The sequence below is a fragment of the Pelophylax lessonae genome, assembly GCF_965119305.1.
Source record: "Pelophylax lessonae genome assembly, chromosome: 12".
NCBI lineage: Eukaryota > Metazoa > Chordata > Amphibia > Anura > Ranidae > Pelophylax > Pelophylax lessonae.
Genome location: NC_138779.1, coordinates 31,407,969 through 31,435,732, shown reverse-complemented (window position 1 = coordinate 31,435,732; position 27,764 = coordinate 31,407,969). Strand labels below are relative to the sequence as shown.

The 27,764-nt window shown below is 42.7% G+C and overlaps 1 protein-coding gene across 1 annotated transcript in view; it reads right to left on the bottom strand.

Annotated features, from left to right (window-relative positions):
• PEX14 (peroxisomal biogenesis factor 14) overlaps positions 1 to 27,764 on the bottom strand; it is a 282,226-nt gene that overhangs the window by 42,780 nt on the left and 211,682 nt on the right. The window contains exon 4 of the mRNA XM_082274523.1: positions 16,062 to 16,190. Coding sequence (XP_082130649.1) covers positions 16,062 to 16,190 — 129 coding nt within the window. The remainder of the gene's footprint in view (positions 1 to 16,061; positions 16,191 to 27,764) is intronic.

Below are 27,764 nucleotides of genomic sequence, written 5' to 3'. Positions count from 1 at the left end.
ATTAATATTTGCGTGTGTGTAAAGGCAGGCGTCCCAATACTTTTGGTAATATAGTGTAGTATTCAACCCAAAGTTGTTCAGCCCAACACACTAACCACAATAAAATTAACACCACTAACCCTCTTTCCCAGTAATCTATTTGTTAAAATGTATACCCTAGTCCTTGCAGTTTACAACTTTCAAAGCTGCTGACCCCGGCTCTCTCAGTGCTGCTTCCCTGAACTTCTGGTCTTCAAAGGATTGGCACAGGAGCTAACAGTGGACAGTGCAGTCTGAAGCCAGTCTGTTAGCTTGGGTAAGGGAGGAGGAAGAGGAGGGAGGAGCACGGGAGTGCCTTGCCATCCTATGCTATGAGGCTGTGTGTTTCTATTGATGTGAATGTAGGCACAACTCTAGCCCATGCATGCAAGGGTGGCCCCATAGTATTCTGCAATAAAAAGGAGCCACCTTGACAAAGGAAATCTAGGGCAGAGGTCATGCCACCAGCATTAATCAGAACATAGACGAGGAATAAAAGATAAAGAAGCTACATACTCAATAAGCAAATAAATCAAAATGCTGAAAGTTCTTCAAGTGATTGTAAAGTACATTTTTTTTTAAATACCAAACAAGAGCAGTGGCAATGTGCAGAGCGGCCCTGACCCTCCTCTTCTCCGGAGAGAAAAGAGCTGCTACAGATGGGAACAGCACTGGATTCAGTGAGGGCTCAGGTAAATATAAGGGGGATGAGGGGGCGTTACAGGTAGGGATCGACTGATTATGGGCAACACCGATATGCACTTTCCCCGATATATCGGAATCGGGCCCGGAGGTTACCGATATTGCCGATATTTCAGGAAAGTGCTTGTACCGGAGTGATGCCTGCAGCTAGAGGCATCCCCCGGTACCGGCATCCATAGCCGACGGTCGGCTGTCTTGTAATGAAGCCGTAGAGAAGCCGCTCGGCTGTCATTACAAGGAGCGGGAGGGGACGCCCTCCCGCCGCCTTCCACAGCTCACCTGGGTCTCCCGTCCCCCCCTCTCCTGCCGCCTTCCACGGCTCACCCTGGTCTCCCGTCCCCCCCTCTCCTGCCGCCTTCCACGGCTCGCCCGGACATCCTACCTGCACGGCCACGGAAGACAAGACCCAATCAAAGCCGCATTCAGCTCTGATCGGGTCTCCATGTAAAAAACGCGGAAGTGATGTCATGACATCACTTCCGGGTACTCGGCGCCAAATTAAAAAAAAAAATGACAGCTGTCAAAACAGCCAAACTTGGCGTTTTGAATGCTTTTAAGTGTGGAAGAGGGGTCTTTTAGACCCCAGATCCCTCCATAACAGTACTTGTGAAAAAAAAAAAATGTTTTTAAATGTCCGAAAATATCGGCCAATACCGATATCCGATGACCAAAATATCGGTATCGGCATTAAAAAAAACAATATTGGTCGATCACTAGTTACAGGTACTAGGACATTTTTTACCTTAATGCAGGGAATGCATTAAAGGAGAGGTAAAGCCAAAGCTATTTTGGCTATACTTTTCCTGTAGGTCACAGGAGTGCACTTTAGCTCTGTACTCCTGTGACCAGTTTAAATGATGTCACTCAGCCAACTTTAAAGATGGGATCCACCCAGAAGCCTGAGAGAGCTGCTCCCGCCCCCTCCACAGTCCAGCGCTCCACTGAGTGCTGGAGGGGAGAGCAGAGAGCCGCTGACAGTCACGGCTCTCTGCTCAGAGAAAAAGGGAGAGCTGAGCGATCAACAGGGCTTGATTGCTCAGTTCTCACTGCAGAGCCTTGGGGGATCGATCTTGCATCCGCCCAGGTGAGCACAAATGTTCGGTTCTTTTTTTTTTTTTAAAGACCATACTCAACTTTTAACCTTTTCATGCTGGTCATATGCATATACACGAGCGTACCAGACCAGGAAGAGGAGGAAGCCGGGCCACCCTGCCGCAGTAAATGTGTGATGGGCGGTCCGGAATTGGTTAAGGTAAAACTAAAAGGCAAAACACTTTATTATTTTAGATATATATGTATTGGCCTAAATATTTGCCTTTAGTTATACTTTAAAACTATAAACCGGTGGTAGGGAAGGACCATCTCTGAAAATCTATAACTACCAATCAGTTTGCAATCTGGGCAGGAACAGCTTGAAATGTGATTGGTTGGGATGAGTTGCTGAGACAGCTCTTCCCTCACTTTTATAAAAGGTTACTATGTCTGCTTTTTAGACAGGAAAAAACAGCGCTGCTGCTTTTTCACAATTTAGCAATTAAATGAATCTGGAAAGAAATTAATGTGATTTTTTTTTTTTCCCTTGCAGTATCTAGCGGCTTGAAGTGACAAGCGCAGATGTCCCTCACAAGATCCGCCATCATGCTGACTGATGCACCAGGGAACTAATCGCATGTCAAACACAAGATATTTTATGTAATAAATTACGGGCAAAAAGTAATTTCAGCGTCATTTATCAGCATTATTATCAGTCTTGTTTATCCGGATTAATCAACATTTTAACTCCATTTACTTCATACGACGATAACATCCAGGCGACTGTCTTTCAAAAAAAGTCAGGGCATTTTGCGGGGAAAAAGGGTTAATTGTTTTCTATTTATTTGAACTCGGAAAGAAAGCAAGGTTTGTAATAAATTGCAGAATTTGTCAGTAAACAAGGAAAAGGGTTATTTTTTTTAAATGTCATAAAACGACTTCATAAATCCAGCCAGCCACGGCAAAAAAAAAAAAAAAAGAAAAGAAAAAGAAAAAAAATTGCTAATTTTGTGACATGCCTAATACGGGCCTCAGGATTGGGTGAGGACGTTGCCACGGCGACCGTGAAGCAGAATATTAATAACTAAGGCCTCACTCACTCACAATCTATGGGGTAATTACATTTACATTTTAATTTAGGAAAACACATCTATTATGATTTTCCCCCCTCTTCCAAACAACAGCACTGATTTATAATTAATTAAGAGGGCCAGGATAGGATATTTGACAGGGGGTTATTGAACAACACAAGTCAGATAAGAAAAAAAAAAAAAAAAGAAAAAAATGTTCAGGGAAAAAGGTCACCATTTAATGTTAAGGGAAGTTTGTAGCTGGTCATAAAACTGCTCGTCCCATGGGTGTATTTTTGCTTTCTATTTAAACAGGCTTTGCTGCCGTAGACTTTTCCCCTAATTGTATTGCGAACTTCAAATTTACGGGTTAGTCCACCCAAAATTGATATTTCCCTTTTTGGTAGAAGGCCATTGGGTGAATCGCCCCTTACTTCTTACATATCTTGAAAAAACCAAGACTTACCATAAATGAAAGCTAAATGAGCCTACAAGTGGGAGCACCCCTAAAAATGGGTGTGGCTGCTGGGAGGAGCTGTAAAAAAAAAAAAAAACAATCAGGGGCCTATCCTTGGGTGTTTAAATAAAAAAATATCTAAAAAACCCCAATTTTTATATCTCTTGAAAAAACCAAGACTTACCATAAATGAAAGATAAATGAGCCTACAGGTGGGAGCACACCCAAAAATGGGTGTGGCTGGTGGGAGGAGCTGGGAAAAAAAAATAATCAGTGGCCTAGCCTTGGGTGATTAAAAAAATAAGAATCTAAAACCAATTTTTTTTTTTTTTGATTGAGTAGTCATTTTTTATTTTTTTCCCTCCTACGGAGATATAAAATTCTATCCAAAAGGGAAAATTACCATTTCTTAGACAGCTATCACCAGAAAAGGTGTCTCAGCAGGAAGATTTCCTCTTGACTCTTGTAGTGTCTACAATAAAGTGGGGTACACATTATAAGAAAATAGGGTGAACGATTGTCCGATTTTCCTCGTTGTTCAACAGCAAATCGGAACCGATGAAAGAAATTTCTTCCGATAATTCGTACGAAAATTCTCGTACGACAAAGGCTTTTTTTGTTGCTTATTGTTTCTGATCATGCGCAGTCTTTCTTTTCTGATTTTTCTTGTACAAAAATCGTGCGAAAACGGTACACATTCAGCGAAAATCATTTGTTTTTTCCCGTATGAGAAAAATTTTGGAGTTTGTCCCTTCGAGAATTTTCGTAAGAAAATTATGAATCGTTTATAGAAAGTTCTGTACACACTATACGAAAAGCGTACAAAAATGTTCGCCCGATTTTCTTGTAGTGCCTTAACACTTTGGATTTTCCATCACTTTCTGTCCCACTGACCCCAGGACAATAGAAAGGGTGAATCTCCCCAGCAGGGACACAGACAGCTATAAAAAACCCAACGGGGTTTGGAAACTTCCATACTTAACAAAAGTTTAGGCTTTAGATACACTCTAATCCTAAAGCGGAACTAAATTCTGTCAATCAACATTACCAATTTTATTCCTTACGCTAAAGTTATTTTATTATTATTTTTTTTTTACTTTTTCTTTTACATTTCTTCATTTGCTTTCTGGTTTATGACCTAGGCCAAAATAATGTCTTGCATCCCAGGAGCCTTCATGGGCATTTTTGCTTTCATCTGGCGATGGGGAGGAGAGGCTAAGACCCGGTTCACACTACTCCGATTTGGGACGCGACTCGTGCGACCCCAAGTCGCTTGTCATTACAAATTCAATGTAAATGAATGAGAGCCGTCTTAATATGCACTACTGAAGTCGCTCCAACTTCAGAAAAGGTTCCTGTACTACTTCAAGACGACCTCTATCCGACTTGTGCACATAGACTTCAATGGGAGTCGCCTCTAAGTCGGATCCTTATCTATTTTCAAGCGACTGATCAGACTTTCCAGGAAGAAGAAAAGATTACCCAGGCATTCCCCACAGACAAAGTCGCCATTTAAGTCTCTTCAAAGTCTTGCTAAAAAGTCGCTCCTTCATGGGGCGACTTTCTGGTCGCGGTAGTGTGAACCGGCTCTTAAAGTGATTGTAAAGTCTTGTTTTTAAAAAATAAAAAAAATAACAAACATGTTGTACTTACCTGCCCTGTGCAGTTGGTTTTGCACAGGACAGCCTTAAACCTCCTCTTCCCGGGTCCTTCTTCGACTCTCCTGGCCCCTCCCTCCTGTTGAGTGCCCCCACAGCAAGCAGCTTGCTATGATAGGCCATTATGATAAAAAAAAAAACTTCTGCCTTTGCAACTCCTTTAATCAGCTAAGCACACCCTCCAGTCTGCATGTCTGAGCTAAAGGTAAATGGATTCCAGGAAACAAATTCTACATGAATCATCTGCCCTTACCCCAAGATGGCTGCAGCTAGAAATGCTGGGGGGTTGTTTTGCAAAGTGATTTCTCAGTTCTGATGCAAGCAGTGGGCTGGATTTTGGGAGGAGGTTATATACAGTACTGTGCAACAGATTTAAGCAGGTGTGAAGAAATGCTGTAATGTAATAATGCTTTCATAAATATATATTTTTCATTTTTTTTTTTTATCAATTTACAAAAAGTGAACAGAAGAAAAATGTAAATTAAATCAATATTTGGCGTGACTACTCTTTGGCTTCAAACCAGCATCAATTCTTGCACAAAGTCAGGGATTTTGTAGGATTAGATTCAGGTGTATGATTAACCAATTATACCGAGCAGGTGCTATTATAGATCGTCAATTACATATGCTGGTTGAAACACACTCATTAACGGAAACTGAAACAGCTGTGAAGGAAGCTAAAAAGCGGGTGAGGAACAGCCAAACTCTGCTACTAATGCCCCGTACACACATTCCGATAATCGTACGACAAAACTCGCTTTCGACCTGATCGCACGATAATCTGATCGTTAGTACACAGCCTTCGACAGCCGATCACGACAGTTGGTCCAACAAAATCCGAAGGGACAAACAGGAAAACTTCTGTCATACGACAGCCTCGCGAATGACAATAGTTTCATCAGTACACTATGCGTCCGCTAAAAATCGATCGAAAAAGACCCTGCATGCTCAGAAACACTAAAATAGCATGGAAAAGGCCTGGCTGCCATTGTTTTTGTTTTGCACCATCTGATACCTAGCTAAGCAACCAGGAAGCTTTTCCCGAGTCGTACGACAAAAATCATGCGATTTGTACGCATTGTTGAATTCGATGTTAGTATCATGCAACAAAATGCAAACGATAAGTCGTCCGATTATCGGAACGTGTGTACGGGGCATAAGGTGAGGTTATAGAAGATAGTTTCATGTCACAGGTCATACACCATGGCAAGCCTGAGCATACAAGGTAGTTACACTGCATCAGCAAGGTTTCTCCCAGGCAAAGATTTCAAAGCAGACCGGGGCTTCAAGATATGCTGTTCAAGCTCTTTTAAAGAAGCACAAAGAAATGGGCAACATTATGGACCGTAGACGCAGTGGTTGGCCAAGGAAGCTTAACGCAGAAGATGAAAGACACATCATGCTTACTTCCCTTTGACATTGGAAGATGTCCAGCAGTGCCATCAGCACAGAACTGGCGGAAACCAGTGGGACCCAGGCACACCCATCTACTGTCTCGAAAAGTCTGGCCAGAAGTGGTCTTCATGGAAGAATTGTTGCCAAAAAGCCAAACCTCGGGAATGAAAATACAGGAACTGAAGTACAGAAAAATGGCAGTAGGTTCTCTGGACTGATGAGTTGAAATTTGAAGTATTTGGATGTAGCAGGAGGCAGTTTGTTGGCGAAGGGCTGGAGGATGGTACAATAATAAGTGTCTTCAGGCAACAGTGAAGCATTGCGGAGGTTCCTTGCAAGTTTAGGGCTGCATTTCTGCAACTAGAGTTGGATATTTGCTCAGGATCAATGGTGTCCTTAATCCTGAGAAATACAGGCAGATACTTATCCATCATGCCATACCATCAGGGAGGCATGGGATTGGCCCCAAATGTATTCTGCAGCTGGACAAAAAAAAAAAAACATACAGCCAATGTCAATAGGAACTATCTTTAGTGTAAAGAAGAACAAGGCATCCTGGAGGTGATGGTTTGGCCCCCATAGAGCCCTGATCCTAACATCATGGAGTCTGTATGGACTTACATGAAGAGACTGAAGGATTTGAGGCAGCTTACATCCACAGAAGATCTGTGCTTGGACAACCTACCTCCCAGGTTTATTCAAAAACTATGTGCAAAAGTATCTAAAAGAATTGTTGCGGTTTTGAAGGCAAAGGATGATTACACCAAATATTGATTTGCATTTCTCTTCTGTTCATTTACTTTCCATCTTGTTAACCACTTGCCGACTGCTCACAATATATTTACTGCGGCAGTCAGCCTCTCACAGGCAGAGCGATGTAGTACTATGTCGCTAGCCTGTGAGGCTCTAGGGAGCGATCGCGCGCCGTCGGAGGCGCGCTCCCGCACGGTCACAGACCCCCCCCCCTGCGCGTGTGACCGGCGGACCCGATGTCCGCCGGTCACTCGGCGATCGTCGGTGGAGAGGGAGAAAGGCAGGCGGCTGATGTAAACAAGCCGCCTGTCATTCTCCCCTGTGTAGGAATAGTGATCATACGGTTCTACTATGTAGGCCCGTTGATCATTGTTCCTACACCTCAAGCCACAGCCAATCACAGATAGAATCACGCCCCTAGGTAAACACATAACCCCTCCCTCTCAAAAAAGTTAACCCCTTCACTGCCAGTGTAATTTTACAGTAACAGTGCATATGTATAGCACTGATTACTGTAGAAATGTCACTGGTAACCCCAAAAGTGTCAAAAATGTCAGTCAAGGGTCCGATCTGTCCGCCGCAATGTCGCAAAAAAAAAAAATCGCAGATCGCCACCATTACGCGTTAAAAAAAAAAAAACAACAAAAATGACAAAAATTTTTCCCTTTGTTAGTAAACGCGATAACTTTTGCGCAAACCAATCAAAATACGCTTTTTGCAATTTTTTTTTACCAAACATATGTAGCATAAAACAAATTGGCCGAAAATGTTAAAAAATTGATTTTACACATTTTTTTGGGGGGGGAATTTCATATAAAAAAATGTGAACAATAGTTATTTTTGCAAAATTGTTGCTCTTTTTTTGTTTATAGCGCGTGATCAAAAACTCGCACAGGTGATCAAATACCACCAAAATAAACCTTTGTTTGTGGGAAAAAAAAGGACGTCAAATTCGTTTAGGTACAGCGTCGCACGACTGCGCAATTGTCCGTTAAAGTCACGCAGTGCCGAATCGCAAAATAGGCCCTGGTCAGGAAGGGGGTAAAATCTTCCGGGGCTTAAGTGGTTAATTTATGAAAAAATGTAATTTTGACACTTCTACTTCTGAAAGCATTCTTCATTTACAGCATTTTGTTTGCACATTAGTGTATAAATATCAATATACAGGCAGTCCCCGAGTTACGAACACCCAAGTTACGAACGACTCCTACTTATGAACGGATGTAAATTTCGGTCACTTGTGCTCCACGCTGGTCACAGTTACCGCTGAGCAGCCATCTTACACCGCCAGACACATTACACACTGCAGTAGTGTATGTATTGCATGGCCACAAGAACCCCAGATAACATGACTGCACGCCCAGAAGCACCCGAAACATCCCACATCCCTGCACAGGCTGAAGTTGCACTTACAAATGCACTGTTTCAACTTACAAACAAATTTGAATCTAAAGAACAAACCTACAGTCCCTATTGTGTTCGTAACACGGGGACCGCCTCTACCTTGAGTGGTAGATGTTAGTCTGAAAGAGTGTTCTTTCCTAGGCAGACCGCCCTTGATAACAATTATATTATGCTAAGACACCATGATTGAAAGAACTGAAATCCAATAAATGAGAGGGGTCTGCCAGGGACAGTCAGGCTGGAGAGGAAAAGAGCTAGAAGATGCTGGACATCCTCCTGCCAGGAAATATGGCAGGCTCTCTCCAATTTGCTGCAGCTTCTAATGAACATTGTGAGAAGCTCACAGTGTGCAGTGAAATCAAGGTAAGCGATTTCCGTACAGCACAGGAAGCTGTATAACTGTGCAAGACTGAAGGGAAGGCTGAAGATCAACTTTAAATTACTATGAAATCACCTTATAATTTGTAAATATCTTTACCGTGGTATGCTTTTGGAACAGCATGTTCCAACAGCTCAAAAATGTATGTAAATTATAGAAAGTTTAAAAAAAAAAAACATTTTACAGAGGGCTGGGTAAGGTTTGAAGTAACCTGTAATAAATGATTGCTGAATGAGAAATATTTTATTGTAACATACCCTACTTACCAACAATCCTATGAAAAAAGGTCTGAGCTTTGCCTACGGTCTCCACTTTAGGACATAATTGTATGTTGTGCCACACCACTACTAGCAATGCCACTCGCCCGCTTATAGGCTACTAGATTTCACTTTTTTAAATATTTTATTAAAGCTAGGAAGATGAGATATACAAAATAATATGCAAGCCATGAAATAAACACAGAAGATACATACATGAAGGAATGCATATTTGCATAGATAAATGATTTGCTCATGGAATTCTTAGATCTTCCCCAGCAAGTTTTTACAAAAGGGAAAAGATGAGATGAGAGAAACAGGTGCCAGGCCCTGTGCTCCACTTCTAAACTCAGCTGGCCAAACAATTTTTGCATTTTTTCCATTGCCTTTCTATTTTTTTCCTTACAGCTTTCAGAGTTTGTAAAAGACCCCTCCAAACCATATAATTTTTAAGGCCCCAAGATATTTGCGCAAATGTTTATCAAAAAATATTTGAAAATTCATTATTAGCAGATAAAAACAAAAGCAAATTTTACAAAATTCCTGCTAAAGATAAATCATTAACTTGTATTGAGTTAATAAACAACAAATATTTGTACATTTAACCACTTAAGCCCCGGAAAATTTTACCCCCTTCCTGACCAGGGCCTATTTTGCGATTCGGCACTGCGTGAATTTAACGGACAACTGCGCGGTCCTGCGACACTGTACCCAAATGAAATTGACATCCTTTTTTTTCCCACAAACAGAGCTTTCATTTGGTGGTATTTGATCACCTGTGCGATTTTTTATCATGAGCTATAAACAAAAAAAAAAAGAGCGACAATTTTGCAAAAATAACAATATTTTTCACATTTTTTTATATGAAATTCCCCCAAAAAAAATGTAAAAATCAAAATTTTTTAACATTTTCGGCCAATTTGTTTTATGCTACATATGTTTGGTAAAAAAAAAAAAAAAAAATCGCAAAAAGCGTATTTTGATTGGTTTGCGCAAACGTTATCGCGTTTACTAACAAAGGGAAAGATTTTTGTCATTTTTGGTGTTTTTTTTTTAACGCGTAATGGCGGCGATCTGCGATTTTTTTTCGGTACTGCGACATTGCGGAGGACAGATCGGACCCTTGACTGACATTTTTGACACTTTTGGGGGTACCAGTGACATTACTGCAGTAATCAGTGCTATATATATGCACTGTTACTGCAAAAATGACACTGGCAGGGAAGGGGTTAACTGTATTGGAGAGGGAGGGGTTAAGTGTGTCCTGGGGGCGTGCTTCTAACTGTATAGGGACATGGCTATTGGTGTAAAAACAAAGATCAACGGTCCTACATAGTAGAACCGTCTGATCTTAATTTTTACACCAGGGAGAATGATGGGCGGCTTGTTTACATAAGCCGCTCTGCCTTTCTCCCTTCACCGGAGCGATCGTAGTGTGACCGGCGGACATCGGGTCCGCCGGTCACACGCACTGACTTGTCAGTGGATGAGCCGCAATTGGCTCGCAAGTCAGTGACAGGCGAGTGACGTACCCATACGTCACTCTGCCTGGCCGGGGCTGACCGCCGCAGTATATAGTCGTGCGGCGGTCGGAAACCGGTTAGAATTGCACCTTTTTGTGAAATGGTGAAAATTGAACGTACACAAAAATTTAGATATACAAACTTCTCTAAAAATCTGGAGGATTTGATGTTTCACTCACAGCTTTCAGTTTGTGAAAGACACCTTAAACCATATATTTACCTGCACAGGGATGTACCTGTGTTCTGTGGACAGCATAAATTACAAAACTCTTGCTAAATTCTTATTAAGGCCTCGTTCACATGAGGTATACTAAAGTACATGCCCATGGAGCGCCGTGTTTACCTGCACGGGGATGCACAGGTGTGCAGGCAGTCCTACTTGTGTCAATTGAAACGCAGCAGCTGCATGGACAGATCTGGCATCCATGTGGGTGTAGATGCATGGCCCCAAACGCAGACAGTGTGAGTTCACTGACTTACACCCAACATGGATGTCAAGTTGGGAGCAATGGCTGTGTCCATGCAGCCGCTTTGCTTTACCCCAGTTGATTTGCACAGTCGAGCGGACACAGACCTGTCATCTGCCTGCTCAGTGGGGATCAGCAGAGAGATCCCCCGCTAAGCTCTGTGTCTTTTTTCTGTGATGCCAGCTATCTAATGACAGCTTCATTATAGGTGCCTCATTTAGCACCGCCATTTATAAATGGCACTCCAGAAATAGACGTCAACCCCCCCCCCCCAAGATGTATTTTTTTTACAACATAGTGGTAGAAAGAGGGCTAATGGAAGTGTATGCTCTTTAAAAGGTTCTGGCACTGGTAATATTAGACCGAAAAAGTAGTAACCAAAAGTAGACAGTGTACTTAGTTATTCCAGGTGGAAACGTTTAGTGTGCCTTGCAAGTCTTCATGCTTAAAGTAATATTAAACCATAGTTATTTCAATTAACAAAAAACAAACAAACATGTTATACACACTTGCTCTGTGCAATGGTTTTGCACAGAGCAGCCCCAATCCTCCTTTTCTGGGATGAAAAAAAATGCATAAAGGTAAAACACCATGAGGCTTTAACACCACTTTAATGCCTGCTGTAGTCCAGTATACCCCTGTAAAGTTTTCATGTTACCACAGCAGCACTGATAGGGTAGTCTGGGAAAGTGTTAAGTGTGACAAGCTCAAATGTCACTTGACCGTTTAGAGCCCTGGTGCCCGACCTGCGGCCCTTTGGTATATGATGGGCGACCCTCGGACCTTAGCAGTCTGTAGTGAGCACATTGATTAGGGTAAAATAACTGATCTCTTCAAGCCTAATGTAATATGTTCCCAGATTTGCATTGTCCTCCGCAGCATATCCCCTGCCAAAAAACTGGATTTTTGTCTTACCGTAAAATCCTTTTCTCTGATGTTCATTGATGGACACAGCTCCACATCTTCTTTGACCCTTGGATCCTTTGATCCATAGGAGTAGGACTAGGCGGAAAAGGAATTGACTACGCCTATAGGGCAGTCCCTGGGGGGTATACTCCTACTTCCTGCTATAGGACTTCAATTTTGTAACAAGCAGTGTCAGAAGAATACATAACCCCACTCACAGAGGGGTAGGTGCTGTGTCCATCAAACATCAGAGAAAAGGATTTTACGGTAAGACAAAAATCCAGTTTTCTCTTTTGTGCATTGAGGGACACAGCGCCATATCTTCTTTGACCCTCAGGACGTCCCAAAGCAGTGTCAACACGAGGGGTGGGAAAAACATAGCAATAAACACATTTCCCAAAGGCGATAAACTTAGTCAACCAGGTAAACCAGGAGCTCAACCAGGAACAACTGGAGCTCACTTACCAGGAAAAAAATATGCCCTCAAGAGGCAGGAGCCTCTGCAACAGCAGCCTGCAAAATTTTGCAGCTGAACGCAGCATCCGTAGATGCTAGTACATCCACTTCTGCACCATGGAACTGAGCACCATGGAACCACTCCAGGCAGTCCACCGCACCAACTTGGAATGGGGGTGCTGCTGGCCAGAGCTATGCTGCGACTCTGGTCGTGACCAGGGCTATGCGTCCTCGCAAAACGTTTAACTCGCTGGCCAGCCCCCGTCCATTGGCGCTACGTCGTGGCCAACCTGGAGCGTAGCTAAAGTTGGGTCAATGCTCGCTGGCCAGACTGGGAAGACCATAAGGATCTAGAAAGTGGGAGTATACCCCCTGGGACTGCCTCTGTAGGTGTGGTCAATTTATTTTCTGCCTAGTCCTACTCCTATGGAGAGCAGCATAACCCAAGGGTCAAAGAAGATGTGGAGCTGTGTCCATCAATGAACGAAAGATAAATGTATCCTGTCCACACTCTCTGACCCTCATTTCCTCTATTAGGTCTGCAGTTTCCCACAGTCCTCTCAAGCATTACATACACTGAACATTATGTGCGGCCCTTTGGTGATGTCAGGGGCCGCATTTGAGGCTCCTTTCAGCTCATAAGTTGACAACCACTGGTTTAGACAGTCCTGGCAGGGCTTACCAATACAGTATTTGGGGGTTACATAATTCTACCTTGCTCAGCTTTTTTTTTTGCTTTTTTATGAATTACAAAGATTATATCAAGGCCTCCATGGTATAAATAAATTCCTAGTTGTACAAATGCACTTCAAGGGGAACCTGTGGGTGTGGGGAAAAATTACTAAACAATTAGCAGGATCAAATAGCTGAGCAAAAGCTGTCAAAAAATCCCATTCATCCTCAAATTATCACTTGATGTCACAGAGATGTCCTGAGCCCCAAAAAGTAAATATATCTATAGTAGTTTTCTGATGGTTGCTTTTTGCAAAAAATGATATGCACTTCCCTTGAAACCCTCAGGTGACGGTGCCTGGGTCTGCTGACAGGTCATCCAGGTCCCTGGGCATTGCACTGTACAGTATTGTTGGTTTTCAATGCCTACAATCTGCCACTGACAGATTTCAGTGCAAAGTTTCTGAAAGTGCAAGCAAGAACCATATCCAACTTCAGGTTTTTATTGTTAAATCTTCATTGGAGAGATTTCCCCATTCTGTCCCTGTGACACAGGATTAGAAATGAACAGGTGCAGGTGTCACCTGGACAAAAAGACAGACAGAGAGAAAGCAAAAGGTTTGATAACCCTTCCCCATTAGGCCCCTTTCAGACTAGCGGACAATTCAGATCCGTCAGTGTTTCAGGCGGATCTGAACGGATGCCCCATGCATCTCTATGGGGCATCGGATGTCAGCGGAGACATGTCCACTGGCATCTGATCCGATCCGTCAAATCTGGATGGATGGAAATCCTATTTTCCATCCGTCCAGCGGATAAGATTGGATGAGAACGGACAGGCGGTCCGTTCTCATCCGATTCCCCCAGAGAGAACAGCAGGGACCTGATAGCTCTGTCTCCGCACACAGCGCGGAGACAGAGCTGCCATCCGCCTGCTCAGCGATCCCCCGCTGAGAAAAACAGAGTCCACCAATGGGCTCCCATGTGTGAAAGGGGCCTTATACTAAATAAACATACTTTTTTGCCATCTCGTTCCCTAAGGAGAGCCATCCTATCTATCACCTGTTGTACTGGTAACACCCAGTCCACCAGGAGAGGAAGGGAGGTTGACCCCCCCCCCCCCCCAACGGAGGCACAGACAACACAGAAAAATGACAGGTTTAACCACTTGACCCCCAAAAGATTTACCCCCCTTCATGACCAGGACTTTTTTGCGATGCGGCACTGCATTACTTTAACTGGCAACTGCGCAGTCATGCAACGCTGTACCCAAATAAAATGTCTTTTTTCCCTACAAATAGAGCTTTCTTTTGGTGGCATTTGATCACCTCTGCTTTTATTTTTTTTACGCTATAAACAAATAAAGTGCGACTATTTGGGAAAAAAAAATACAATATTTTTTACTTTCTGCTATAAAATATACCCAATAAAAAAAATGTAAAAAAAAAATCTAATTTCTTCATCAATTTAGGCCAATATGCTTCTGCTACATTTCTTTGGTAAAAAAATACTCCCAATAAGCGTGTATTGATTTGGTTTGCGCAAAAGTTATTGCGTCTACAAACTATGGGATATTTTTATGGCATTTTTATTATTTTTACTAGTAAAAAAAAACCCCAACTTTTTTTACTTTCTGCTATAAAATACATCTAATAAAAAAATGTAAAAAAACACATTTCTTCATAAATTTAGGCCAATATGTATTCTGCCGTTTTTGGTAAAAAAAATCCCATTAAGCGTATATTGATTGCTTTGCACAAAAGTTATAGCGTCTACAAACTATGGGATATATAATGGATTTTTTTTTTAACTAGTAATGGCAGCGATCAGCGACTTATAGCGATACTGCAATATTGCAACAGACATTCGGACACTGACAGTCACTGTTTGGGAACCAGTGACACTAATACAGTGATCAGTGCTAAAAATATGCACTGTCACTGTATTGACACTGGTATGGAAGGGGTTAAACATCTAGGGCAGTCAAAGGGTTAAATGTGTGCCTAACCAGTGTTTAGGTGTACTTTGTGTGGTGCTTTCACTAGGGGAAATAAAAGATTTTATTCCTTGCTTTGCGGGGAAAGAAAATCTATTACTTCCCCACTGACAGGACAGGGCTCTGCCTTGTTTACATAGGCAGGGCTCTGCCCTGTGTGAATTAATGACGATCGTCGGCAGTAATCCATTGGCTGGCACCCGGTGATCGACATCTACTGTGTTTAATCACAGCTTGGCCGGGTTGCTGCGGCATGCACATGCACCCCCTACCTCGAATGGTCAGATCCCGTACTAGAAACATGATCTGGCGCAGCCGAGCTGCCTTGCCACTGTATATGTAAGTTATACAGTCGGCAAGTAGTTAATAACCCTATTTGCCACATACAAAATAAAAACAAATTTGGCAGCAGTAAGGTTGCCATATTTTAGCGCTTCACAAGCCGGTGACTAGACAGTGAAAGGAGAACTGGCGTCACTTTTTCACTCTGCACTCTCTTCCTTTCAGCATGCTCCTTGTTAGCATATAAGTACTGCAGTACTATGAATTGGCTCCTTCAGCTGCTCCTCCCTTTACCAATTCTGAGCTCTGCTGTACAATAATTGCAAAAGGCCAATACCAATTTAAGTTTAGGTACTCTACCTTGCTTGCATTTATAAATATTGTATTCAGGAGTACAGGGCTGCATTAATTGGTGTCCTTCATATCAACCAGGGGTTCAGCTTTCAATGGAGAATTTGGCAGAAAATGAACCTTAGAAGGAAATGGGCAAATCAAATACACAAAAGGCACATGTAGAAAACTGCTTCTTTAAACGAAAATGTTACGTTTGTTGGAAAGTGTGGACATTTTGTCCCAATGGAAACGGCAGTTCCAGGAACTAATTAATATTTCATTAACATAAAATATGACTCACTGTATGGCTGGACTGCCAGCTGATGAGATGGCCCTGGGTGGGGCAGGCCAGGGGCACCCAAAGGTGGTGGGTCATCGTGGGCAGTGCCGGACTGCTGTAGTGCCAACTCAACCTCCTCATCGGTTAATCCTAGAAAAAAAAAGAACAGATAAAAGTCAGATCTTTCCTGCTCCTCCGACATCGCTGAGCTATGGTCTGATATTCCAATAAAAACAACATCGTCCAATTCCACTGCTGTCATGTTAAAATATAAGCCAGAAAGGAAAATAGACAAAACGTGAATTATAGCGCTCAATCTCTCAGACTCGGAGTCTGGGCGGAGAAATTGTTTGAGGTTTGATGTTTCTCATTCAATTTGCTTAATTTCTCAGCAATTTTATTACTGCAGCTGAAGTCTGATACATTGCAAGCTCCTCATCAACGGCAAACATGGCTCATTTTCATTTGCTCCGTCCGCCATTAACTCCTCTGTCACTGGGAAGTTGGGCTGCAGGATGGGTGGGGGGGGGGGGGGTGAAGACATTGTGAAATTGTCCTGGTTAAAGGTTAGTGTCCTTGATTCAGCTCACGTAAAACCCCCACAAAACCAGACAAAAAGAAAAGAGAATGAAAAAAACTAACCAGAGCTAATTATGTAAAGAGGCAGCTCGTTAAAGTGCATCATTACTACAGAGAAGGAGAAGAAGTCTATATTTTATGACAAACGCAGAAATAAAAAGGAAATCAAAAAGCTCACAAAGTGATTATATGAACAGAGAATGGAATACCAAAAGAATGCCAAGTAGTGCCGCTGGCGGATTTGCCAGGGGCTGTTACATATTTGACCAAGCTTGGTGTCTATGGCGGGACAGGACAATTCTGAGATTAAATGCTTCTAAAATCTTACAACTTCTTCCCAACTTTTTAGAAGCATTTGTAAGGTTGTTAGAAGCACCACTGAGATCCCCTTTAACCTACAAAAACAGTGATAACACATTATTTGATATAAATCAGTGTAGCTCAAACTTTAGTAAATCACGTACCACCATAAGAGTTTCTGCAATGTCAAAGAACTGATTGCAATAAGTGACCTCCATCATCCATCTACACCACCAGTATCCAGAAAGGACATAGTCTTCTTCAGAATGCTTACTATTGCAGACACTTAAGCCCCGTACACACGTACCGATTGTCGGCCGAACGATCGGCCGTCTTTTGTCCAGTGCTGTCGTGTTGGTTGAAAAGTGCTCAAGACTGCACATGAATTTTGCCGGCCAACAACAACCAACTTCAGAAGTGATGTCATGTGATGGTTAACTTTCCGTGTGTTTTTTCTTCTCTGAGCATGCCCAGTCTTGCTCATCTGCTTTTTGTCGGCCGAAATCTGTACTGACTGAGGAACAATCGGGCGTTCTTTGTTGACCTACAAAAATTTTATAGCCTGCACACCAGATTTTGTTAGGCCGAAAAGTCGCAGTCGGTTGTCGGAAGCATCATACTAACAAGCCGACAATCGGCCGATCGGACGTTGGCCGAACATTTACGGCCGACAATCGGTACGTGTGTACGGGCCATTATGCTATTACTTCACAGCTCGTCGTTATTAAATGGCATAAGTGATCATATTCTACAAGTGAGTAGTCCATCTCAGAGTTGCTGTGAATCATCCATAAAGAACAAGAACCAGCAGTGGGTGTACATTGAACACTTGGGGAAACAGATTCTACTGTCTACTGTCAGATTCTACATCCGACTCTATTGTGCTTCAAATATAGGGAAATGTATGATGTAACAATTCTTCCTGGTAGAACCTGGGATTTCTACCTTGGCAACAGCTGGTCAACCATAAGTTATAAAGGCTTTCCAAAAAACGCTCCATAACAGTCTTTCAAGAAAGTTCCAATGTTGTCAATAAAATACTAACATTTGGAGTTACAATGTAATTCTCAATGGACCTCATCTGGCCTAAGATGTTTCTAAAGCCCCGTACACACGCAACGATTATCGGCCGACCGATCGTCCGTCTTTTGTCCAGAGTTGTGTTTTGTTGGTTGGAATGTGCCTAGACTGCACACGAATTTTCTCGCCCAACAAAATTCTACTTCAGAAGTGATGTCATGTGTTGCTTTGCTTTCTTTGTGTTCTTTCTTCACTAAACATGCCCAGACTTGCTCATCAGATTTTTCCCTGTCGAAATCTGTACTGACTGCACGAAAATCGGCCGTTGAGTTGACGGCCAACAAAAATTTTATAGTCTGCACACCAGATTTTTTCGGCCGAAAAGTCGGAGTTGGTTGTCGGAAGCATCATACTAACAAGCCGAAAATCGTCAGATCGGTCGTCGGATGAAAATTCCCTGCCAATTTTCGACGCGTGTGTACGGGGCTTAAGGAAACATCTTTTGTGTCTGCAAGTACTTGCATTAGTCTTCAGATCCATGTTAGCCCGTATGGAAAACCCATAGATCAGCCTGGCTCAAACTTTTCAATACAGAGGAAACCTTGAATTAACTTTTAGATCCCAGGAAACCCCTGCTAAAAATGAATATATCTACAACTCATGATACATTAGTGTGATGGTCAGTGGGAAGAATGCTCATTACACTTGTGGTCATTGGGAATAATTACCCCCTTACAAATAGCTAAAAAAATCAATGGTGTTGTTGGGAACTTTTCTGAGAGGTAGAAATTGCTCATTGCTCAAGGAAACCCTAGCAACGGAACCCTTGTTGAGAAACCCTGCCTTAGATCCTACACCCAAACTGTACACAGGGCTTTAACTTCTGCTTCTCTCATTCAACTGTCCACTACCCACTGAAGTTCTGGCATCTGACATATCCTTATTGTGGCATTTTCCAGCGTAAAGACAATATAAATTCATTCTATGGGTTTTTACCATGACTAAGTGTCCCAAAATCTGTTAAAAATCTAGATTCTGTCTATGAAGGCAAGTATCAAATTGCTTGTTGTACACAGTAGAGTAACTTAGATTTTACTTTGCGAAAAGCAAGAGAAATAATTTCCACATCTGATCTAGTGTAGCCACCTAACATATGTGTTAAATCAACCCAGGGGCTTCAATATGTCTGAGGCACCTTCAGACAGAAGAGAACTTCGGTATATCCTAGTTAGTAAAGTATAATTGAGATAAGGTCTTACATGTATTGGTCCTTCTTGACATCCCACAGCCAAGCACTCTCGGGGAAGTTGATTATTCTCCACTAAAATGCTTCCTTTTTATATTAAAATGCCCCCTTCCAACCCCCCTTCTTATATTTAAATGCCCCCTTCCACCTCTTCTCTCAAAACATGCATATTTGTCCAATGCAAATTTGCACATTCGTACAATGATCTTTCCTAAGAAAGACCACTGAGCGGGTGTTTCACACATGTACTGTTGGCTGCCATCTGAGGACTGTAGCCATTCTTAAGCCCCCACTAATAACATTTTTGGCTCTTTGATAATAATGATTGAAAGCCAACCTCATAAGTATCACCTCTCTCTATGGAATCCACAATGCTTTAGTTGATCAACGCTGAGTGCCTGAGATCCTTAAGGAGATAAAGTTTTCTGATTTGAAGGCTGAATGTAAAAGTGCCTTCAGTGTCCTTATATACTAAAACAAATAATGCCGCGCCAGACAAATTGAGTATAGTAATAATATATAAGTGCTCCCAGTGTCCAATCACAAATAAATGTATAAATAATATATATGTGCTCCCAGTGTCCAAACATATGAAAATGATATAAAGCAAAAAGTGACTCGTGAACCAAGAGAGGTCCTCACATTTGTGATCGGCACTGCATCTCGTGATGTGCTTCACTTCACCACCACCAAGAACTCCAAGCCTCTCACCTTAATCTCTGACCCAAGAATCATTCCGGGTCAGAGGCAGCTTTACCCACTAAGGGTCAGAGGATGGGATACAAATCTTCACTGGGACGATAATAAAGAATCCGAAGGTGGGTAAATCTCTCACCAAATACAGGTACCAGGCATGAAAGGAAAGTAAACAAAAGATCTAATGCTCCCTGTATGGATGAATAAAAGTGCTAGTTTATTTAGGAAATGTACTCACAAACAAGCACTAGACCAGTGTATATAAAGACACGTTCCACACAGCTGAGAGGATGTGACGTCCAGCAGGATAGGCAAGATCCAGCAGGATAGGCTCCGCCCCCTATACGCGTTACGTGTTTGCAAATGAGCGGTGACTTCAACAGTAAGCGTCCTTGCCCTGAACCATTTCTATGCTGGGTTGGTGGCGTTCTCTTTTGTCAACCCCCTGACAGCATTTTGGGTCCGCATGACTCCTTGTGGGTTCCCCGCCGGGTGTTCTGGTCCGGTATAGCACCTGGTGGCCTGGAGGGAGTGTCTGTTCTTTTAACTGGTTCTGGTGATGTTCATCAATAACGTATGTTGATTAGGATTTCCCCGCTATGCCCCCTGTAGAAGAGCTATATTCTCTAATTGAAACCTGTTGGGCCATCATCTGGATATTGCATGAGAAATATCTATAAACACATGACCAACAATATTTTCATAAGGTTTTTGTTCAGTGACTATATTATAATGGAACCATATATGTAGGTTATATATTTCTGATTCCTTTTAATTATGTATAAATCTATAAATACTTTAAAAAAATGTGTGTCATTTTGTTGCCAGAAAAGTCCCAAGGGGAACTGGTAGTATGTGTCACATTCTGTTAGGGATGTGGCAGCTTTTTACTCTTTTAGGGTGTTCCTAGTTCATTTTTGTTACCTTATAGTTTTCTTGCCTTTTTGCCAGCAGGCAATTTGAGGAAGACAGAAAATACGAACTGGTGACCCATGCTAGGTAACCGTGAGCTGGCTTATGCCTCGTACACACGCAACGATTATCGGCCGACCGATCGGCCGTCTTTTGTCCAGTGTTGTTGTGTTGGTTGAAATGTGCTCTAGACTGCACACAAATTTTCTCGGCCAACAACAACCAACTTCCGAAGTGATGTCATGTGCTGGTTTACTTTCCGTGTGTTTTTTCTTCTCTGAGCATGCCCAGTCTTGCTCATCTGATTTTTGTCTGCCGAAATCTGTACTGACTGACGGAAAATCGGCCGTTCTGTTGACGGCCAACAAAAATTTTATAGCATGCACACCAGATTTTGTTCAGCCGAAAAGTCGCAGTCGGTTGTCGGAAGCATCATACTAACAAGACGAAAATCGGCAGATCGGATGTTGGCCAACAATCGTTGCGTGTGTACGAGGCATTAGAAGGAGAACACAGCTACAGGGATACCTTTTTCTTTTTCAACCAAACCCCTTATATTTGCAGAGTGCCATCAGGGAACAGAAAATTTTTTGACAACAATAGTAATAGCACAAAAACGAGCAACAGCTGCAACTGAAGCAGTAGTGCGATCTGTTGACTTCAACACAATATAACATATATAATGATATGGTGGAGAAAGCAATGGTGAGTAGTAACCTACAGCAACCATAAGTAGAAACCACCAGCAGGCAATTGGATTTTTCGTTACCTGGAATCAGGTCTGTGGAAGGTGACTGGCTGCTAGGTTTTGCTCTTTTTGCACATAGTTTTATTAACAAGAAGACAACAAAATCAAAGTATTGTGGCTTCAGCGCTTAATAATTTGCGGACTTTATTTACACGTATAATGCAACATACAACAAGGGCATCAAAGACACAAGGACCCCGTCCCGCCAACGCAAGGATGATAAGAGGTTAACAAGAGACGATTGTCCGAGAGAGAAGGACGCTGAAGCGTCGGCTGTTATTATAAACTCCTTGCCGTTGTTTATCACCAGCCTGACTAATGCAGTTTTTTTTTTTTTTGTTTCGAATAATCTAATGCAAATTAGACACACGCGTCTCCCAGTTGATTGCTATCTGAGCTGAATAATCTGCGAGACACCAAGGGGACACAAGGCAAGGACTCGGAGCTGAGTAAAATGGCTTGACAGTCGCTCAGTAACCAGCTAAAAAACCTACTGCAAGCAGAAATGTTCTGAGGCAACACAGAGGCTTTTCAACACAACTTGTGAATTATTTTGCCGATTTCTACTAACTACTTCGCAAAGAACTATTTGCTTTAAAAGTGAATGAAAAATATATCAACAATAATATTTCATGAGAAAAAAAAAATTAATGTTCCTCTGTCCAACTGGAATTGTCCGATATTGCCTCTGTTGTGCACAAATCTAGGCCCATAAACACAAAATTTGACCAGTTTGTGTAGGGCACTTGAGTTCCTCCTCACCAGAGACCTCAACCCACCACTGAACCCCTTTGGAATTAACTGGAATAATACTGAATTGGTACAAATTCCCACAGACACACTCCAGAATGGAAATTGTACCTACAATGAGGGGTTAAATCTTTATCCGTGCCCGTAGTTTTGGAAATAGAGATTCAGAAATTGTACATCCATATGATATGATATGTTAACGTGACAAATCATCTGTAATTCCTTTTAGACACTCTAATGACTTGCACATTGTAGTTAGAAGGCAACACCACTATTTACTAAAACAGGGTTCCTTAGAACCCTAGAGATTCCACCAGAGGTTGCTAGGGTTTCCTTGAGCTGCGACTAATTGACCTCCCATTTGATGGGGCCTGCATACTGTTCCAAAGCCAACGCCACTTGGCAGAATCAATGATACCGATGATCTTTTTAACTCTAAGGGTGGCATTCTGACCACCACGATAAAGGGGCATTCTTCCTACTGACCCCCAATCAACTTGTTTTAGGGTTCCTCAACAAGGTAAAAAAAAAAAAAAAAAGTTGAAGGCGGCCACACTATACTATGTGTACCATCTATTTCCCATTAGATCAACCCCATTCCTCACCCCTTTCCCTCATGCCCTAGTGCCTGCAATATGTTATCATTAGTCAAAGCATTTGGCCCTACCTGATCCATAATGTACAACCTCAAACTCTCAGTCTATTTGCTGCTTCATAGGGTACAGTAAGAATGAGCTTCAGTCAGTAACTTTGTCTAGGACAGGGTGGTGCCATTAACCTACTGCAGGCAGAATTAAAAATGTCCTCATTCTTACCCACTCCCCCCCCCTAGTGATTACTCCTACCATACATTATAACTTCACATTCACTTCAGCAGTGACTGATCTATGTCAGATACACTATATTACCAAAAGTATTGGGATGCCTGCTGTAACAGAACCTTACCTTTGACAGGGAATATTTGTGCCTACCTGGTTCATGTGTGTGAAGGATTTCCCAGCAACCATTCGGTTATTTACACTCCCTGCTATCATATCTCTCTTTGCACTGTGAGCCCCAGGAAGTGACTCCTTATATGGACATTCAATGAAGTCAAGGTATGGCCAGCCTAGAGACGGAACGTCTGCTGATTAACGATGCGCTTTTGTCTACATTATGTTGATTTGGGCTGAGGCAGCTTTTGTTAAGTGTGGTAATGACCTTACCTATTTGTCTGGGTGGATGTCGGGCCATTGTTTAAGTAGCGTCTGATATACTCCCTAGGTGTATATAAGCCTGTATTCTTGTTTCAATAAACTGTTTTTTTTTTTTTCTTGACCCTTCAAAACGTAGCCGCGTTTCGTTCCTGGAGGGGGATTTTACTGCATTATTACCTGGTCGTTCAACAGCTGAACCTGACTCTCCTCTTGGATCTTATGGTTGGGATTATACTACTCCATTACTACACAGGGACTTGCTGGGAAAAAGGACGTCTCCAACGGCTGATACCCTCTCACCACCTGGGTAGCCGTTACACCTGCCTTTACATGCACATGAACTTTAATGGCACCCCAGTCTTAGTCAATAGGGTTCAATATTGAGTTGGCCCACCTTTTGCAGCTATAACAGCTACAACTCTTCTGGGAACGCTGTCAACAAGGTTTAGGAGCGTGTCTTTGGCAGGTCTCGACAAACCCCAGAAAATCGGGTCCTGGCGCCTGGGCTTCTGCCAGCCTACTCACCGCCGGCACTCCTACTGCTTTCATGTATGCTGCTAAAGTCTGCCATTTGCCCTGATGCCTAACACTTTATGCACGAGCAGCAGATCTTGCAGCCAGCACAAAATGCCTAAAAGCTGTACCGCTTGACAGGCCGAGTTATTTCCACCGGAGAGGTTAACGTCAGTACTGGCCCGCCTCTCTAAGATGATGTCATTCCCAGGCCAGGGACCTATAGCGGTGCGGGAGCGGAGTGTTGACAGCGTCCTCTGTTCAATCCTGCACTGGGTGCAAGAAGAAGCCTGAAAGCTGTACAAATTATCAGGCAGAGCTATCTCTGCCGGACAAGTGAAAGTCCATTCCGGCCTGCCCCTCTAAGTTGACATTTCTGGGCCAGAGAGAGTACAGCGCAGCGTGGGAGTGGATAGTATTAGATGTAAGGTACATGAAATAAGTTGCCATGTTTACGGTTTCATGCAAAAATGCTCAGCTGGTGTTTATGGGTTGACACGTTTCCTGCAAAAGACTTCAAGTCATATACAACCTAGAGCTCTGCTTTGTTCCCAGTGAAGTCCTAGTCAGATTGAGCAAGATGCTAAAACTGCAGCATGTAGGATTTTTTGAGGGTGCAGCTTAACCTATCATGCCTCTAAAACTTAAACCCAAATGGTCTAGATTTTAGGTAAAGTTTATGATGTACAAAAAAATGCTTAAGATGGGGGGGCTAGATTGGCATTTTCACCCCAGCCACCAAGTGACCTGGTCACACCACTGAAGCAGAGCCAAAGTTGCTCTCTACAGACTGGCACCCCCGCGCAACCTCCGGCCCCTCAACCAGCAGACCCACTACCACCGTGCAGAAGGCTCCCCCCACACTCCCCTTTCCACCAGCCAATCCGTGCGCACCATGGTCCCCCAGTCCTCCTTCTCACCAGTGCCTGTGCACAAGCTATAGACAAGCAGGGAGGTGAGCAGAGCCCAGGCCACACAGCATGCCACATACAACACACACATCAAAAACCTCAGCCCCAACAACTTCAAGTGTCAAATCCCCACACCCCGAGAGCCCCAAAGGGACACGCATCCCCCTAAACAACCCAGTGGTAAAACGGCCATACCCAGCAGCATGCCCGGCTCCAGTCCCTTCTATGTGCAAATTCAAGATCTGCCATCTCCATCATCAAAACAAAAGCCCTGTTAGTAAAAAACAAAAAACAAAACAAAACAAAACTGGCTCCTAACTTTTTTTTAACAGGCTACTTGATTCAAAGCAAATTTGTCAAACCCTGGTCTATGGGATTGTTTGACCATTTTTCCAGAAGCGCATTTGTGGGGTCAGGCATTGATGTGGGCAAGAAGGCCTGGCTCGCATTCTCCAATCAAATTCACCCCAAAGGTGTTCTATCGGGTTGAGGTCAGGACTCTGTGCATGCCAGTCAAGTTCCTCCACCCCAAACTCGCTCATGCATATCTTTATGGACCTTGCCAAGGGGCCAGAACAAGCCCAAAAAAAAAAAAAACCCACACCATAATTCCCCCTCCACCAAATGATTTGGACCAGTGCAAAAAGCAAGGTTCATAAAGACATGCATGATTGAGGATGGGGTGGAGGAACTTGACCGGTCGGCAGAGTCTTGAGCCCAACCAGATAGAATGCTTTTGGAATAAATTAGAGTGGAGACTGCGAGCCAGGCCTTTTCATCCTCATCAGTGCCTGACCTCACAAATACGGTTCTGGAAGAATGGTCAAACATTCCTATAGACACACTCCTAAACCTTGTTGATAGCCTTTCCAGAAGAGTTGAAGCTGTTATGGCTGCAAAGGGTGGGCCAACTCAATATTAAACCCTACAGACTAAGACCGGGATGCCATTAAGTTCATGTGTGTGTGTAAAGGCAGGCGTCCCAATACTTTTGACAATATAATGTGTATATGTGATCACAGCTATGAACTGAAGAGGCACCAGGACTGCATCCTTTGTGAGATGGCATCTCAGTCCAGGAAGTAGATGGTGCTCCTTTATGATGCTGGAACAAAAATGGCATCGCCCTTCTGAAGTGAAACGTAGAGAAAGGCACTGCCAGGGGGAGGCTATGTGAGAGGTAATACATACCTGGAAATATCATGCCTTCACACCCTTTGACATGCATGCAATTATCATGAAGGAATATTTGTGATGCTAGGTTAATTTTAGAAATACAATAAAACCTTTGTATAAGCAGCATATCTTAAAAAAAAAAAAAAATTTAGACAATAAATACACTTGTGGTGTGCAAACATGTTAGGAAAAAGCAAATGTTAGAAAGCATTTAAATGTTTCCGAGTCATGAAATGCTCCTGTAACATTTTGCTGTGCACAGAAATGGATCTATAATTTTCATTATCCAGAGGGGCTTTGCTAATATTGACCTCACCCAGGTTATATATATTTATGGTACAAAGGGAGGGGGAGAAGGTTGTGATGCTCAGAGTCTTTAGCTTAGGCAGCGGCTCAGAAAATGGGAGCCATTAGTCCTGTCAACTCCTGCTGGGCGCTTGCCCGTTTCATGGCTTTTGGGTCAGCCTCACTGACTTTAACATCAGCAAGATTAGAGCCCCAGCCAAGTGTCAGCGGCACTGTTTGCAGGTCTTACCACCCTTACGGTTTTATTTAACGGGCCAAAGAGCTATGCTCTCTCATAATATCTCCAAGGTACCCTAAGTATAAGTATTACCGGTAGATGTAATCTCAAGACGCTGGCTGTGTGGGAATCCTGTACCGGTATACCGTATGTACCATAGCTTCGGCTACATACAGTATACCGCGCTGAGCCAATCACAGTGAGCGATGTATTCTATTATTGAATGCAAAGCCTGCAAGGATTGGCAGAGTCAGAGAGGCAGGCTGATGTTATAGAGGGGAGGGGGGGGGGGAGATACTCAGAGATAGCCATGGCAATCTTACCTGGAAGAAGTGGGTACCTGTTCCCCCTCTGCCCCAAAACGTGTCAAATGTGGCAGTGGAAGGCCATTGGCTGCATGTTTGGGGTAGTCGTCCTGCTGCAGAAAAAATTTGGGGCCAATCACACACCTCCCTGATGGTATGACATGATGGATAAGTATCTGCAGCAGGACAATAAACTCATACATACAACCAATGTCATTAAGAACTATCTTCCTCATAAAGAAGAACAAAGAGTCCTGGAAGTGATGGTTTGGCCCCCACAGAGCCCTGATCTCAACTTCATGGAGTCTGTCTAGGATGACCTGAAGAGACAGAAGGATTTGAGGCAGCCGACATCCACAGAACATCTGTGGTTAGTTCTCCAATATGTCTGGAACAACCTAGCTGCCGGGTTTCTTTAAAAACTGTGCTGGTGTACCTAGAATTGATGCTGGTTTGAAGCTAAAGGGTGGTCATAATATTGATTTGATTTAGATTTTTCTTCTATTTGTTCAATTTGTATTTTGTAAATAAAAAAAATAAAAATAAAAATAAAATATACCTTTTTAAAGCAATATTATTTTAGATTTTATTTGCCTATACATACATGCATCATACACACACACTATATATATATATATATATATATATATATATATATATATATATATATGTGTGTGTAAATAAAATGGGATTTTTTTACTTACCATAAAATTTATTTCTCTGATGTTCATTGAAGGACACAGCTCCTGGTATTCATAACCATTGGGTTATACTGCCCCCTACAGGAGTGGGAAACTAGGAAGAAAAGAGTTCTGGCTACACCCATGGGCAGTCTTAGGGGGTATACTC